Below are 14,285 nucleotides of genomic sequence, written 5' to 3'. Positions count from 1 at the left end.
ACTTATGGCTAATAATAGAACATTCAAGGTTGCGGTAATCGGCTGGGCTCGTATGGGTACACCTAGAGGGTTAAGCAGCTCCCCTGGACTTACCCCGTGGGCTGAGCACACCTGGCTGTTGGGCCCGCTGGGGCAGGTGCTCATGTTGAGGGACTGGATGGGCAGACACTTGCGGTCAAGACACATCATGGACGGCCCACAGGGCGTCCCGTCCTCCACGTAGCCTAAATCAGTCTCATCGTCCAAAAGAACGTGGCCACCACTGTGGACGGAGAGAGAGAGAGAGAGAGAGAGACAGAGAGCGAGAGAGAGAGAGAGGGTGCCGTAGGAGAGAGGTCAGACAGTATCCGTGGCTGGTGTCTCTGTGTGTGGACATGAGAGGTGAGACGGTTGTCTTCACCTGCAGTCCACCAGCCTGCCCTGATGGTTGAAGGAGGTGGGGGTGATGTCTCCCTTCATTATCCCGATGCGGGGGTTGCGTCCTATGTTGCTGCACAGCAGGGACCCACAGAACACATCGCTGCAGACAGAGAGTCCGAGAGAGTTAGAGCTAAGGGAACACTGATACTTTGTGAGTACTACATTGATGTAGAACAGATACAGCAACACTCAAATGTTTGTTCTGGTCTAGTGCATAACTACAGTGTATTTGGTATCATGTTCAACTCACTGCTTGCTGCACTGGAGCCATTTCTCTCCATCCTTCCCACAGTTTCCCTTCTCTGTTCCCTCTGTATTGAGCTTCTCATAGCAGAACTTCTCGGAGCCTCCCGCCTCTGCAGGAAGACGCAACATAGGAGAGGGGAAAGGGAGCGCAGACAGCCGTTTCAGATTCTGTCTCAATGCCTTTTTGACTACATATTTTTGCATATCTTGCAGTGAGTAACTTAAGCAAAAGGGATTTTGAACTCACTTGAACCCCAGAGGTATTTGCACTGGTTCCCCCTGGTCTTGCACTCTCCACCGTAGCAGCGTCCCTAAAGAGACAAAAGGGCCCACTCATTCATTCCCTATCTGTTAAAGCAAGCCTATGGTGACGACCATTTTCTAAATCATACAATCTGAATAGATATGAGTATGTCGTTGTGTCTCAGTGATCATGCTGCTCACCTGGTCGACTTGACAGTGGTAGCCATCTTGTTTGTGAAGGTTAGGAGGGCACTATAATGAACGATATACAAATATTTCCTTGAAACAGAGCTGAACGTTTCATCCTTTCTCCGAAATGTATAATAGTTAGAGCCCAACTCACCTGGCCAGAGTCTCCTGAGCATGTCTCTGAGATGTCACAGTCATTCACCGCATAGCGACAACTATAACCTCGCGGGTAGAACTGACATAGAGGGAGAAAAACAAGAGTGGAATTTCCTGTACCACTTTGGTGTCTCATGCAACACTAAGAAAAACCCTAAAGGAAAACGCTGCCCACTGCTGTTCATGCTCCCAGATGATTTTATTGATAAAACATTTCGACCCTTAGGTCTTCATTAGGCATCCACATCCCAGGTGGGGGTGGAAGGTCCTATATGTAGAGGCAGTGCTCAGTGACATCACTTCCTGAAACAAGAGGTACACATTTATAATATAGGTTCACAATATCGACATTTAATATAATATACAACCGTACATGCGGGAATGTGATAAATATTTACAGTGATATGTTTTCAAGTCTCTGATCCATGGTCTGATCGAAGTTTCAGAATGAAGTGGAGATTGCAAAGACAGAATATGAGTATATGAAAGTTGACTGACCAACCACACCTGTCATGTACACCCTCCCCAAAATTCACAAGAACATGACCCCACCTATACCAGGCAGGCCCATTGTGAGTGGTCCCGGATCTCTGAAACAGAACATTTCTACCTTTGTAGAAGATTTTGCAAAACCCTGACCGAGCTCTCTACCCACGTACACCAGAGATTCTATTGATTTTATCAATCTTCTGAAATCTGTGGACCACATACCAGAACATTCTATTCCGTGTACTTTTGATGTTACCAGTCTATACACTAACATCCCCCACCAGGGTGGACTAGAGGCCCTCATGTTCTACCTCGATGCTCTTCCCAGCACCAATTGTATTGTGGACTTGGCTGAGGAAGGTTAGAACAACAGATGGTGCTGAATCCAGAACTTAGCTCCTTTCTCCCCAATATTTTCCTCGTTTTTAGATATTTAGATAATATTTTCCTGATCTATACAGGGACTCAGGAAGAACTCTAGGCTTATCTAAACTCTATGAATGAGCACCTCCTTTTAACCATGAATCAAAATCTGTTTTCTTGATGTGATGGTTATTAAGGACAAAATGTCCCTCTCTACTGATCTTTACAGGAAACCTACGGAAAGGAACACTTTCCTTAGAGGTGACCGTTTCCATCCACCTCCACTCATTAAATGTCTCATGTGTAGCTCTGATGCTTCTTACCAGAAACAGACCACGGACCTCACACAGAGGGTACAAAGAGAATTGGGTCAAACATGCCGATGATCATTTTGAAAGTCTAACACAATTAGAAAGCCTTCAACCAAAAGTAAAAGAAAAGCAGAACATGTCCCCTCGTGCTTTACGCCTTGGGGAAGGCATTCAATGACATTATCAGGAAGCACTGGTACATTGTTGACATTCACCCACAACTGAAACCCATCTTTAAACATCCCCATGTATGGTCTTCAAAAGACCCCCAAACCTGAGAGACTTTGTGGCCAAATCTGACTACCCACTAGGCACATATGTCAATTCAACATCTGTTCCACATTGGTTCAACGTCATTTCATTGAAATGACGTGGAAACGACGTTGATTCAACCATTGTGTGCCCAGAGGGTACCCACAGGAATTAAAAATGTGGCCAATGTGCCAAATTGAGTTTCACGTACAAATGTGGCTATTTCACCCACCCCTGCACAGGACAAGGCCTGATTATCTGCATGTTTAAAATCAGATTTTACGACTTTGTGGCTGTGCCAGCTAGTGACCACTCTGCAGAGCTGCCTCCATGGCAAGATTCATGACAATAAAAAACAAACAGCTTTTTACCCTAATCGAATAGTGTATATACGCTTATACACTGAGTGTACAAAACATTATGAACACCTGATCTTTCATGATATAGACTGACCAGGTGCATCCAGGTGAAATCTATGATTGCTTATTGATTCAATCCACCTCAATCAGTGTAGATGAACGGGAGACAGGTTAAACAAGGATTTTTAAGCCTTGAGACAATTGAGACATGGATTGTGTATGTGTGCCATATAGAGGGTGAATGGGCAAGACAAAAGATTGAAGTGCATTTTAACTGGGTGTGGTAGTTTGTGTCAAAAACTGCAATGGTCCACCACCCAATGGACATCAGGCCAACTTGACACATCTGTCGGAAGCATTGGAGTCAACACAACATGGGCCAGCATTCCTGTGGAACGCTTTCCACACCTTGTAGTGTCCATGCCATGACGAATTGAGGCTGTTCTGAGGGGAAAAAAAGGGGGGGGGGGCAACTCAATATTAGGAAGGTGTTCTTAATGTTTTATACCTGTATATCACTGTAAATATTTATCACATTCCTCATGTTTAATTTATTAGGATCCCCATTAGCTACTGCACATGCAGCAGCTACTCTTCCTGGGGTCCACATACATGTACAAATACATGACAAAGTACAGAACCATCACAGACAACAACAACATAAGATATTACATGACATTTCAAATACAAAATACAAATAAAATAAGTTATACATTGAAAAGACACCAAGAGACAACAAAAGTATTCATACCCCTTGACTTATTCCACATTTTGTTGTGTTACAGCTTGAATTAAAAACGTATTTCAATATTTCTTTGCTCACCCATCTGCACACAACACCCCATAATGACAAAGTGAAAACATGTTTATAGATATTGTTGGAAATATTATGCAAACTAAATACAGAAATATCTAATTTACATAAGTATTCACACCCCTGAGTCAATATGTGTTAGAATCAGCCTTGGCAGCGATTACAGCTGTGCGTCTTTCTGGGTAAGTCTCTAAGAGCCTTGCACACCTGGATTGGACAGTATTTGCCCATCATTCATTTCAAAATTCTCCGAGCTCTGTCAAATTGGTTGTTGATCACTGCTAGACAACCATTTTCAGGTCTTTCCATAGATTTCGAAGCAGATTTATGTCAAAAGTTTAACTTGGCCACTCAAGAACATTCACTGTCTTCATGGTAAGCAACTCCAGTATAGATTTGGCAATGCGTTTTAGGTTAGTGTCTGGTGGAAAGCAGACTGAACTAGGTTTTCCTCTAGGAGTTTGCCTGTGTTTAGCTCCATTGCTTTTTTATCCTGAAAAACTCTTGTCCTTAACAATTACAAGCATACCCATAACATGATGCAGCAACCACTATGCTTCAACATATTCAGAGTGGTACTCAGCAATGTGTTGTATTTGGCCCAAACATAACAACTTCCATGTTTTACAATTTAGTCATTTAGCAGACACTCTTATCCAGAGCAATTTACAGTAGTGAGCGCAAACATTTTCAGACTGGTCCCCCGTGGGAATCGAAACCACAAGCATTGAAAGCACCATGCTCTACCAACTGAGCTACACTTTATATACAGAACAAAAGGTGAACTACTTTGCCACATTTTTTTGCTGGATTACTTTAGTGCCTTGTTGCAAAACAGAATTCATGTTTTGGAATATTTTTTATTCTGTACAAGCTTCCTTCTTTTCACTCTGTCAATAAGGTTAGTATTGTGGAGTAACTACCATGTTGTTGATCCATCCTCAGTTTTCTCCTATCACAGCCATTAAACTCTGTCACTGTTTTAATGTCAACATTGGCATCATGGTGATTTAAATCTCTGAGAGGTTTCCTTCCTCTTCAGCAACTGAGTTAGGAAGGACGCCTGCCACTTAGGAAGGACGCCTGTATCTTTGTAGTGACTTATACACCATCCAAAGTGAAAGGGATTTTCAATTTTCTGCTTTTTTAACTTGTACCCATCTACCAATAGGTGCCCTCAGGCTGTAACACAACAAAATATGGAAAAAGTCAAGAGGTGTGAATACTTTCTGAAAGCACTGTACCTATTCATATTGTTATATACATTACAGATCAATTAGATGGGGAGGCAGGTAGCCTAGTGGTTAGAGCGTTGGACTAGTAGCCCGGAAAGGTTGCAAGATCAAATCCCCGAGCTGACAAGGTAAAAATCTGTTGTTCTGTCCCTGAACAAGGCAGTTAACCCACGGTTTTTAGGCTGTCATTGAAAATAAGAAGTTGTTCTTAACTGACTTGTCCAGTTAAATAAAGATATTTAGAAAGAAGAGCTGTGATACAATATGTTTCTTAAAGCTAAACTTGCTTTTTGTCTGAGTAATCTCTGGTGGCAGAACATTCCATGATGACATTCCATGATGACATAACTGAGCGACACATTAAATCTGTTTTTGGTTTGGGTACAGTGAAGAAACCCATAGTGACACGTCTGGTAGGATATTTGTGTCTGTTTGAAGTGTATGCAAATGGATTATACAAGTGGTTAGGCATTTTCAACACACAAATGTTTCTCAAAAAGACTACAAGAGAAGCCACAACCATGAAAGACTATCATGCCTGTTGTTGTGACCATTGAACAAGTTGAAGAAGCTGAACTCCTACGAGGAACATCTGTGTGTGCAGGCAAGCTGCTTTATTTTGAGCCAGCTGCAGCTTTGCTGTCTTTCTTTGCTGCACCTGACCATATTACCAGACAGTAATCAAGATGGGACAAGATCAGAGCCTGAACAACTAGTACAGTTAATTTTTGTCTTAAAAACGCAGATCATCTTTTTATAACAGACATACATTATCTCTCCCCATCTTCACAACAACTTTGTCAACATGACTTGACCATGATGACTGACCATCCAATGTTACTCGTAGGTGTTCAGCTTCTTCAACTTGTTCAATGGTCACGCCCTTTATGCACAACTCCAGTTGAGTTTTAGGTCTAAGAGAATCCGTTGAACCAAATACAATGCTTTTGGTTTTAGATGTATTTAAGACCATTTTTTTGTTAAATACCCGACACTGAATGTAACTCCTTGCTAAGAGTCTCAGTGAGCTCACTGGCTGTAGGTGCTTATGTGTAGAGTGTGCAATCATCAGCATACATAGTAATTTTAGCTTCTTGTAAGACAAGTTGCAAATCATTCGTAAAAATAGAGAAGAGTAACGGCCCAAGGCAACTGCCCCGAGGGATACCGCACTGTACATATCTGATGTTAGAGAAGCTTCAATTGAAGAATACTCTCTGGGTTCTATTAGATAAGTAACTCTCCAACCATGTGATGGCCGGTGATGAAATCTAACAATACAGCTCCAACTATGTTCTTATTATCTACTTATTTTAGCCAATCATCAGTCATCTGAGTCAGTGCAGTACAAGTTGAGTGCCCTTCACTATACGCATGCTGAAAATCAGTAGTTAACTTGTTCTTTGAAAAATAGCATTGTATTTGTTACAAACCCAATTTTCTCCATCAGTTTACTAAGAAGAGACACCAAACGGATTAGTCGGCTGTTAGAGCCAGCAAAGAGTGCTTTACTATTTTTAGGTAGTGGAATGACTTTAGCTTCCTTCCACACCGGTGGACACACGCACTCCTTTAGGCTTTGGTTAAAGACATGGCAAATAGGCCTGGCAATACAATCTGCTACCATTCTCAATAGTTTCCCATCTAGGCTGTCTATACCTGGTAGCTTATCATTATTGATGGATAACAATAATTTTTTCACCTCTTCCACACAAACTTGTCCAAACTCAAAACAGCAATCCTTCTTTTACTTATTATTAATTATTTTCAATACACAAAATATGATGGTTTAGTGTTCAATGTTATCATTTCACTTCTCAGTTTGTCCACTTTGCCAGTGAAATAGTAATTGAAATGATTGGCTATATCAAAAGGTTTTGTTATAAATGACCCATCAACCTCAATGAACGATGGAGATAAATTATATTTTGGGCAAAAAAAACTATTAAAGGTGCTCCAAAGTCTTTTCCCATTGTTTTTCATGTACTTCAGTCACACAATTTCTCAATTGACAGTATGTGAACCAATCAGCTGAGCAGTGTGACTTGTTTGCCACCTTTTTTGCATAATTTATTTGAACCATACACTTTTTCAATTCATCATCGATCCAGGGGGCTCAAACGGTTCTCACAGTCGTTTCTTAACAGGTGCATGTTTGTCATCAATTGGCAAAAATAATTTTACAAATACTCCAAGTGCTGCATCTGGATTCTCCTCCTTATACACTTCAGAACAACATACATTTTTTACATCTTCAACAAAACAGTCTCGAGAAAACATATTGTATGATATCTTATACATAACTTTAGGCCCTGCCTTTGGTACTTTGGCTTTCCTTGTTATTGCCACAATGTTATGGTCACTACAGCCAATGGGAACTGATATTGCTTTGGAGCAAAGCTCAGCAGAATTAGTGAAGATACGATCAATACAAGTGGATGTAACAGATCCAACACTATTGGTATACACTGCAGTTGGTTGAGTGATAACCTGGGTCATGTTACAGGCATTAGTCAAAGTAAGAAGGTTCCTCTTGATAGGAGAACTATGACAATGTTCAGGTTACCAAGAAAATAAATATATTTGTTAGCATTAGAGACCTTATCTAACATCACACACATATTCTACAGATACTGGCAGTTTGCCTATAGCAGCATACTAAAAAAGAGTATGGTTATGTGTCACAGCATCATCGGACAGAGCTTGTTGTCATTGCAGGCAATCTCAACGCTGTGCGTTACAGGGAAGACATCCTCCTCCCTCATGAGGTACCCTTCCTGCAGGCTCATCCTGACATGACCCTCCAGCATGACAATGCCACCAGCCATACTGCTCGTTCTGTGCGTGATTTCTGCAAGACAGGAATGTCAGTGTTCTGCCATGGCCAGCGAAGAGCCCGGATATCAATCCCATTGAGCACGTCTGGTCCCTGTTGGATCGAAGGGTGAGGGCTAGGGCCATTCCCCCCAGAAATGTCAGAGAACTTGCAGGTGCCTTGGTGGAAGAGTGGGGTAACATCTCACAGCAAGAACTGGCAAATCTGGTGCAGTCCTTGAGGAGGAGATGCACTGCAGTACTTAATGCAGCTGGTGGCCACACCAGATACTAATGTTATTTTTGATTTTGACCCCCCACCCCCTTTGTTCAGGGACACATTATTCCATTTCTGTTAGTCACATGTCTATGGAACTTGTTCAGTTTATGTCTCAGTTGTTGATTCTTATGTTCATACAAATATTTACGTATGTTAAGTTTGCTGAAAATAAACACAGTTGACAGTGAGAGGACGTTTCTTTTTTTGCTGAGCTAATATTTGATATATTGACTGTTGATATTGTGAACCTATATTATATATTTGTACCTCTTGTTTCAGGAAGTGATGTCACTGAGCACTGCCGATATATACAGTGGGGAGAACAAGTATTTGATACACTGCCAATTTTGCAGGTTTTCCTACTTACAAAGCATGTAGAGGTCTGTAATTTTTATCATAGGTACACTTCAACTGTGAGAGACGGAATCTAAAACAAAAATCCAGAAAATCACATTGTATGATTTCTTTTATTTATTATTATTTTTTTTTTATCCCATTTTCTCCCCAATTTTCGTGGTATCCAATCGCTAGTAATTACTACCTTGTCTCATCGCTACAACTCCCGTACGGGCACGGGAGAGACGAAGGTCGAAAGCCATGCGTCCTCCGAAGCACAACCCAACCAGCCGTACTGCTTCTTAACACAGCGCGCCTCCAACCCGGAAGCCAGCCGCACCAATGTGTCGGAGGAAACACCGTGTACCTGGCCCCCCTTGGTTGGCGCGCACTGCGCCCGGCCCGCCACAGGAGTCGCTGGAGCGCGATGAGACAAGGATATCCCTACCGGCCAAACCCTCCCTACCCCGGACGACGCTATGCCAATTGTGCGTCGCCCCACGAACCTCCCGGTCGCGGCCGGCTGCGACAGAGCCTGGGCGCGAACCCAGAGACTCTGGTGGCGCAGTTAGCACTGCGATGCAGTGCCCTAGACCACTGCGCCACCCGGGAGGCCCACATTGTATGATTTTTAAGTAATTCATTTGCATTTTATTGCATGACATAAGTATTTGATCACCTACCAACCAGTAAGAATTCCGGCTCTCACAGACCTGTTAGTTTTTCTTTAAGAAGTCCTCCTGTTCTCCACTCATTACCTGTATTAATTGCACCTGTTTGAACTCGTTACCTGTATAAAATACACCTGTCCACAAACTCAATCAAACAGACTCCAACCTCTCCACAATGGCCAAGACCAGAGAGCTGTGTAAGGACATCAGGGATAAAATTGTAGACCTGCACAAGGCTGGGATGGGCTACAGGACAATAGGCAAGCAGCTTGGTGAGAAGGCAACAGTTGTCGCAACGCAATTATTAGAAAATGGAAGAAGTTCAAGATGACGGTCAATCACCCTCGGTCTGGGGCTCCATGCAAGATCTCACCTCGTGGGGCATCAATGATCATGAGGAAGGTGAGGGATCAGCCCAGAACTACACGGCAGGACCTGGTCAATGACCTGAAGAGAGCTGGGACCACAGTCTCAAAGAAAACCATTAGTAACACACTACGCCGTCATGGATTAAAATCCTGCAGCGCACGCAAGGTCCCCCTGCTCAAGCCAGCGCATGTCCAGGCCCGTCTGAAGTTTGCCAATGACCATCTGGATGATCCAGAGGAGGAATGGGAGGTCACGTGGTCTGATGAGACAAAAATAGAGCTTTTTGGTCTAAACTCCACTCGCTGTGTTTGGAGGAAGAAGAAGGATGAGTACAACCCCAAGAACACCATCCCAACCGTGAAGCATGGAGGTGGAAACATCGTTCTTTGGGGATGCTTTTCTGCAAAGGGGACAGGACGACTGCACCGTATTGAGGGGAGGATGGATGGGGCCATGTATCGCGAGATCTTGGCCAACAACCTCCTTCCCTCAGTAAGAGCATTGAAGACGGGTCGTGGCTGGGTCTTCCAGCATGACAACGACCCAAAACACACAGCCAGGGAAACTAAGGAGTGGCTCCGTAAGAAGCATCTTAAGGTCCTGGAGTGGCCTAGCCAGTCTCCAGATCGTAACCGAATAGAAAATCTTTGGAGGGAGCTGAAAGTCCGTATTGCCCAGCGACAGCCCCGAAACCTGAAGGATCTGGAGAAGGTCTGTATGGAGGAGTGGGCCAAAATCCCTGCTGCAGTGTGTGCAAACCTGGTCAAGAACTACAGGAAACGTATGATCTCTGTAATTGAAAACAAAGGTTTCTGTACCAAATATTAAGTTCTGCTTTTCTGATGTATGAAATACTTATGTCATGCAATAAAATGCAAATGAATTACTTAAAAATCATACAATGTTTAAAAAGCCAGGGAAGACAACTGCTTTCCAGAGTCTTTCTCTCAAGCAGTGATTACTGTAATCCACAAGAAAGGGAAAAATCCACTAAAGTGCGCCTCATATAGACCAATCTCTCTCCTTAACATAGATTGTAAACTGGTCACCAAGATGCTATCTAAGAGACTGGAGTCATGTCTTCCCCTGTTGGTTAACCCAGATCAGACTGGCTTCATAATTAATAGATTGTCCTCCAATAATCTCAGAAGGTTCTTTGATATAATTCACCTTGCTAACAAAAACAAAATACCTAGTGTCGCAGTCTCCCTCGACGCTGAAAATGCCTTTGATAGGGTTGAATGGCCATATCTCTTTCGCGTCTTAGAAAGGTTTGGTTTAGGTACCGCGTTTGTAAATTTGATAAAATCACTCTACAAATCTCCTAAAGCTAGGATTGCTACCAATGGGATTACTTCCTCCTCTTTCACTCTCTATAGGGGGAACAGATAAGGTTGCCCAATTAGCCCCCACCTCTTTGCCCTCGCCATCGAACCGTTGGCTGAGGCTATTAGAACGTGCCCTGACATACATGGCTTTGAGGTGGGCCCCCCTACCCATAAATTATCACTCTTTGCGGACGACCTTATCTTATTTCTAACAAACCCAGAACACTCCCTCTCTCACTTGCAGATCATACTACAGTGTTATAGTTCTTTCTCTGGATATAAGGTCAATTTAGATAAAAGCGAAATCTTACCGTTGTCTGTCTTTGACCATCATACCATCAAGCACAAGTTTCCTTTTAGATGGTCGCCTATGGGCTTCACATATTTGGGCATAATGGTGGATGGTAACCTGAACAACCTCTATAAACTCAATCTGGCTAGTTTGTTGCAAAAGGTGGAGGGTGACCTTTGTAAATGGATGGACTTACCTCTCACTCTACTGGGTAGAATCAATGTAATTAAAATGAATGTCCTGCCCAGATTTCTATATCTGTTTCAATCTCTCCCTATCCCTGCTCCCGCAGCATTCTTTTCCTCTCTCGACAAGATGACCAGACGGTTTATCTGGCACGGCAAAACCCCTAGCGTTGGCCTGGATAAACTGACCCTGGATTACAGTCAAGGGGGCTTAAACCTCCCCAATTTTAGAATGTACTACTGGGCAGCACAGTCTAGGTTTCTAGACTTTCTAGGTTTTAGGGGGATTCCTATCCCCTAAAACCCCTTTATGGAACAATAGATTGATTCCTATGTTTTTCCAGAATAGTAACTTTAGACCATGGTCTGATAAGGGGATCACTCTTCTGGAACATTGTTACGAGGAGGGAGTTCTTATGTCTTTTGATCAGCTGAAACAGAAATACCACTTGCCTAACAGGGACTTCTCTAGCTACCTACAACTACGAAACTTTATTAGGGTGTCTCTCAAGGGACAATGGAACCTACCTAAGATGTCACCTATTGAACAACTCTGCCACGCAGACCAACCACTGTTCAAGACCATTTCCCGTGTTTACGATGCTCTTATGTCAGGACTAACACTGCCTGGGCTAGAAAAACCCCGACTTAGATGGGAAAAAGATCTGGTTATTGATCTTGATGAGGGTCTATGGAGTGACCTATGCAGGGATGGTGTTACATCCACATTGAACTCCAGATACAGACTGATCCAGTTTAATTTCCTCCATCAGCTCTATATCACCCCATCTAGACTGCACAAGTTCAACCCTGATATCTCCTCCCTATGTTTTAGATGTGGCTCAGATGAAGGAACATTCCTCCATTCCACTTGGCAGTGTTCAAAACTACACGGTTTCTGGCAGGGGGTATGCGATACCATATCCTCAATTCATGGGGTTGCATTCCCTTTAGACCCGGAGGTCTGTCTACTGGGCAACTTTACTAACACCAATCTTAGGCAAAGCCATACTATAAAGCTAACATAAATATTGCTAGCGATTGCCAAGAAATGTATCGCCTTGAAATGGAAATTGGATTCCCCCCTGCCAGTTGCAATGTGGCTATCAGAAGTTAATAGTTGTATCCCACTGGAGAAAATTACTTACCGCTTGAGGAATAAGTTAAATACATTTTACAGAATTTGGCAACCTTTTATTGACTATATAGAGAATCTCCCCCCACATCACATTGAATGAATCTCTATATTATGCTTATATAATGTTTCACACGTAATGTATAATATGTAGCCTACGGCAGGTGACCATATGATCCAATGTCTCATTCTAAAAAAAAATTATTGTATGTTTGTATATATAATTATAATTTGTTTTATTTTTTCTGTCTTTGTTACGCTCATCTGTTACTGTCACTTTGTACTATTGTTGTCTAATATCTTTTCACGTTTGTCTTGAATTTTGTTAATTGGAAAATGCAAAAATAATATATATATAAAAAAAAAATCATACAATGTGATTTTCTGGATTTTTGTTTTAGATTACGTCTCTCACAGTTGAAGTGTACCTATGATAAAAAATTACAGACCTCTACATGCTTTGTAAGTAAGAAAACCTGCAAAATCGGCAGTGTATCAAATACTTGTTCTCCCCACTGTATATAGGACATTCCACCCCACCTGAGATGTTGATGCCTAATGAAGACCTGAAACGTTGTATCAATAAAATCTCCTGGGAGCATGAACAGCAGTGTGCCGCATTTTATTTTTATCTTTCACGAGTTCACCTATAACTTCAGCACCTGCAAGAAATGACCTGGACGTGCCTATGTTCTTCAGCTTTTGTACACTAAGAAAAAAGCCATTCTGGTTCTTAGTGAGCAGACTTACACAGTGATTAAAAAGCCCTTACCAGACAAGTGTTGTTGCAGCAAGGTCCATCAGCACAATGTGCACCATTAGCTAGGGAACACTTCTTGCAGCACTCCTTGTAGCACTCCTACAACACAGACGACACCACCAGTCTGACACTTTATTCGAATAATATAACTGTGATGTAAATAGAATAATATTGCATCGTAACTCACGGATCTAGCTCCACAGTCACACTCCTCTCCCACCTCAATGTATCCATTCCCACACTCTGTGGATTCAAACAGCTGCCAAAGCAAACACAATCAGAGGGTTATTATGGTCTTTTTATTACTGGTTATATACAGTATCTGTCTTTGATTTTCTGCTGTATGACAACCACAACATGAACTATTCTCGTCTGACTCACCTTGTTTGGCCTGTTAAAAAGACAGGATCCACCGCCTTTCAGCAGGAATTCCTTGTAGTCTGAGATGCTGCATTTGGAGAACATCCGGGGATGCTGGACCCTGGGGGTTAAGGGATACATCCACCTTTAACATCCAGCTTTTAAACCCCCTAGAGTCTATTGATGCACCGGTTCGTCAATCTAAGTAACATAACACAAAAATCCCCATCAAAATCTGTCAGCATTTTTTTGCATGGGCTGCGTCTCAATTCATCACATCCGCCAATGGCGTCCTTCTGCATCTGTGGTGGAAAGTGTCAGAGCTACAGCGCTGTCTGTCAGACCAGGTGAGATCCCGAAAATCGATCTTCTCACGAAAACATCTGTAGCATTCGAACGGTTTGGTCAACAATGTATTATGACCTTTCTATAGAAAGGGGACGTAGGGCGACACGATGGTGTTTTCCGTTTCGCTCTACGGCTCCCACAAGTGTCACGGGACTCGTCTGAAGGTAACCCATACAAATGAATGGCAAGTACGGAGGTAGTTTTGTGCCAGCAAAAATAAGTGGTTAAATAAGTGCAAAACTTTTTTTGTACAATTCCTGAGCTTTTTTATATCTTATAGATATAGGACAGAAACTTCAAAATATTATTCCTTATGATTTATTTTTTGAC

At 42.4% G+C, this 14,285-nt stretch overlaps 1 protein-coding gene across 3 annotated transcripts in view; it reads right to left on the bottom strand.

Moving 5' to 3' along the window:
* Positions 1-14,285, bottom strand: part of LOC129821236 (disintegrin and metalloproteinase domain-containing protein 23-like) — a 39,983-nt gene that overhangs the window by 7,142 nt on the left and 18,556 nt on the right. For all 3 annotated transcript variants that reach the window (XR_008754285.1, XM_055878661.1, XM_055878660.1), the window contains exons 15-23: positions 13,629-13,728; positions 13,435-13,506; positions 13,260-13,346; positions 1,253-1,333; positions 1,111-1,161; positions 914-977; positions 671-776; positions 401-520; positions 94-262 (exon numbers count right to left, since the gene is read on the bottom strand). Coding sequence is in view for 2 of the 3 variants with exons in the window: in XM_055878661.1 (XP_055734636.1) it covers positions 94-262; positions 401-520; positions 671-776; positions 914-977; positions 1,111-1,161; positions 1,253-1,333; positions 13,260-13,346; positions 13,435-13,506; positions 13,629-13,728 (850 nt within the window). In the remaining variant the exon portion in view is untranslated. The remainder of the gene's footprint in view (positions 1-93; positions 263-400; positions 521-670; positions 777-913; positions 978-1,110; positions 1,162-1,252; positions 1,334-13,259; positions 13,347-13,434; positions 13,507-13,628; positions 13,729-14,285) is intronic.

Source organism: Salvelinus fontinalis, chromosome 23 (assembly GCF_029448725.1).
Source record: "Salvelinus fontinalis isolate EN_2023a chromosome 23, ASM2944872v1, whole genome shotgun sequence".
Classification (NCBI taxonomy): domain Eukaryota; kingdom Metazoa; phylum Chordata; class Actinopteri; order Salmoniformes; family Salmonidae; genus Salvelinus; species Salvelinus fontinalis.
This window is presented reverse-complemented; position numbering and strand designations above follow the sequence as displayed.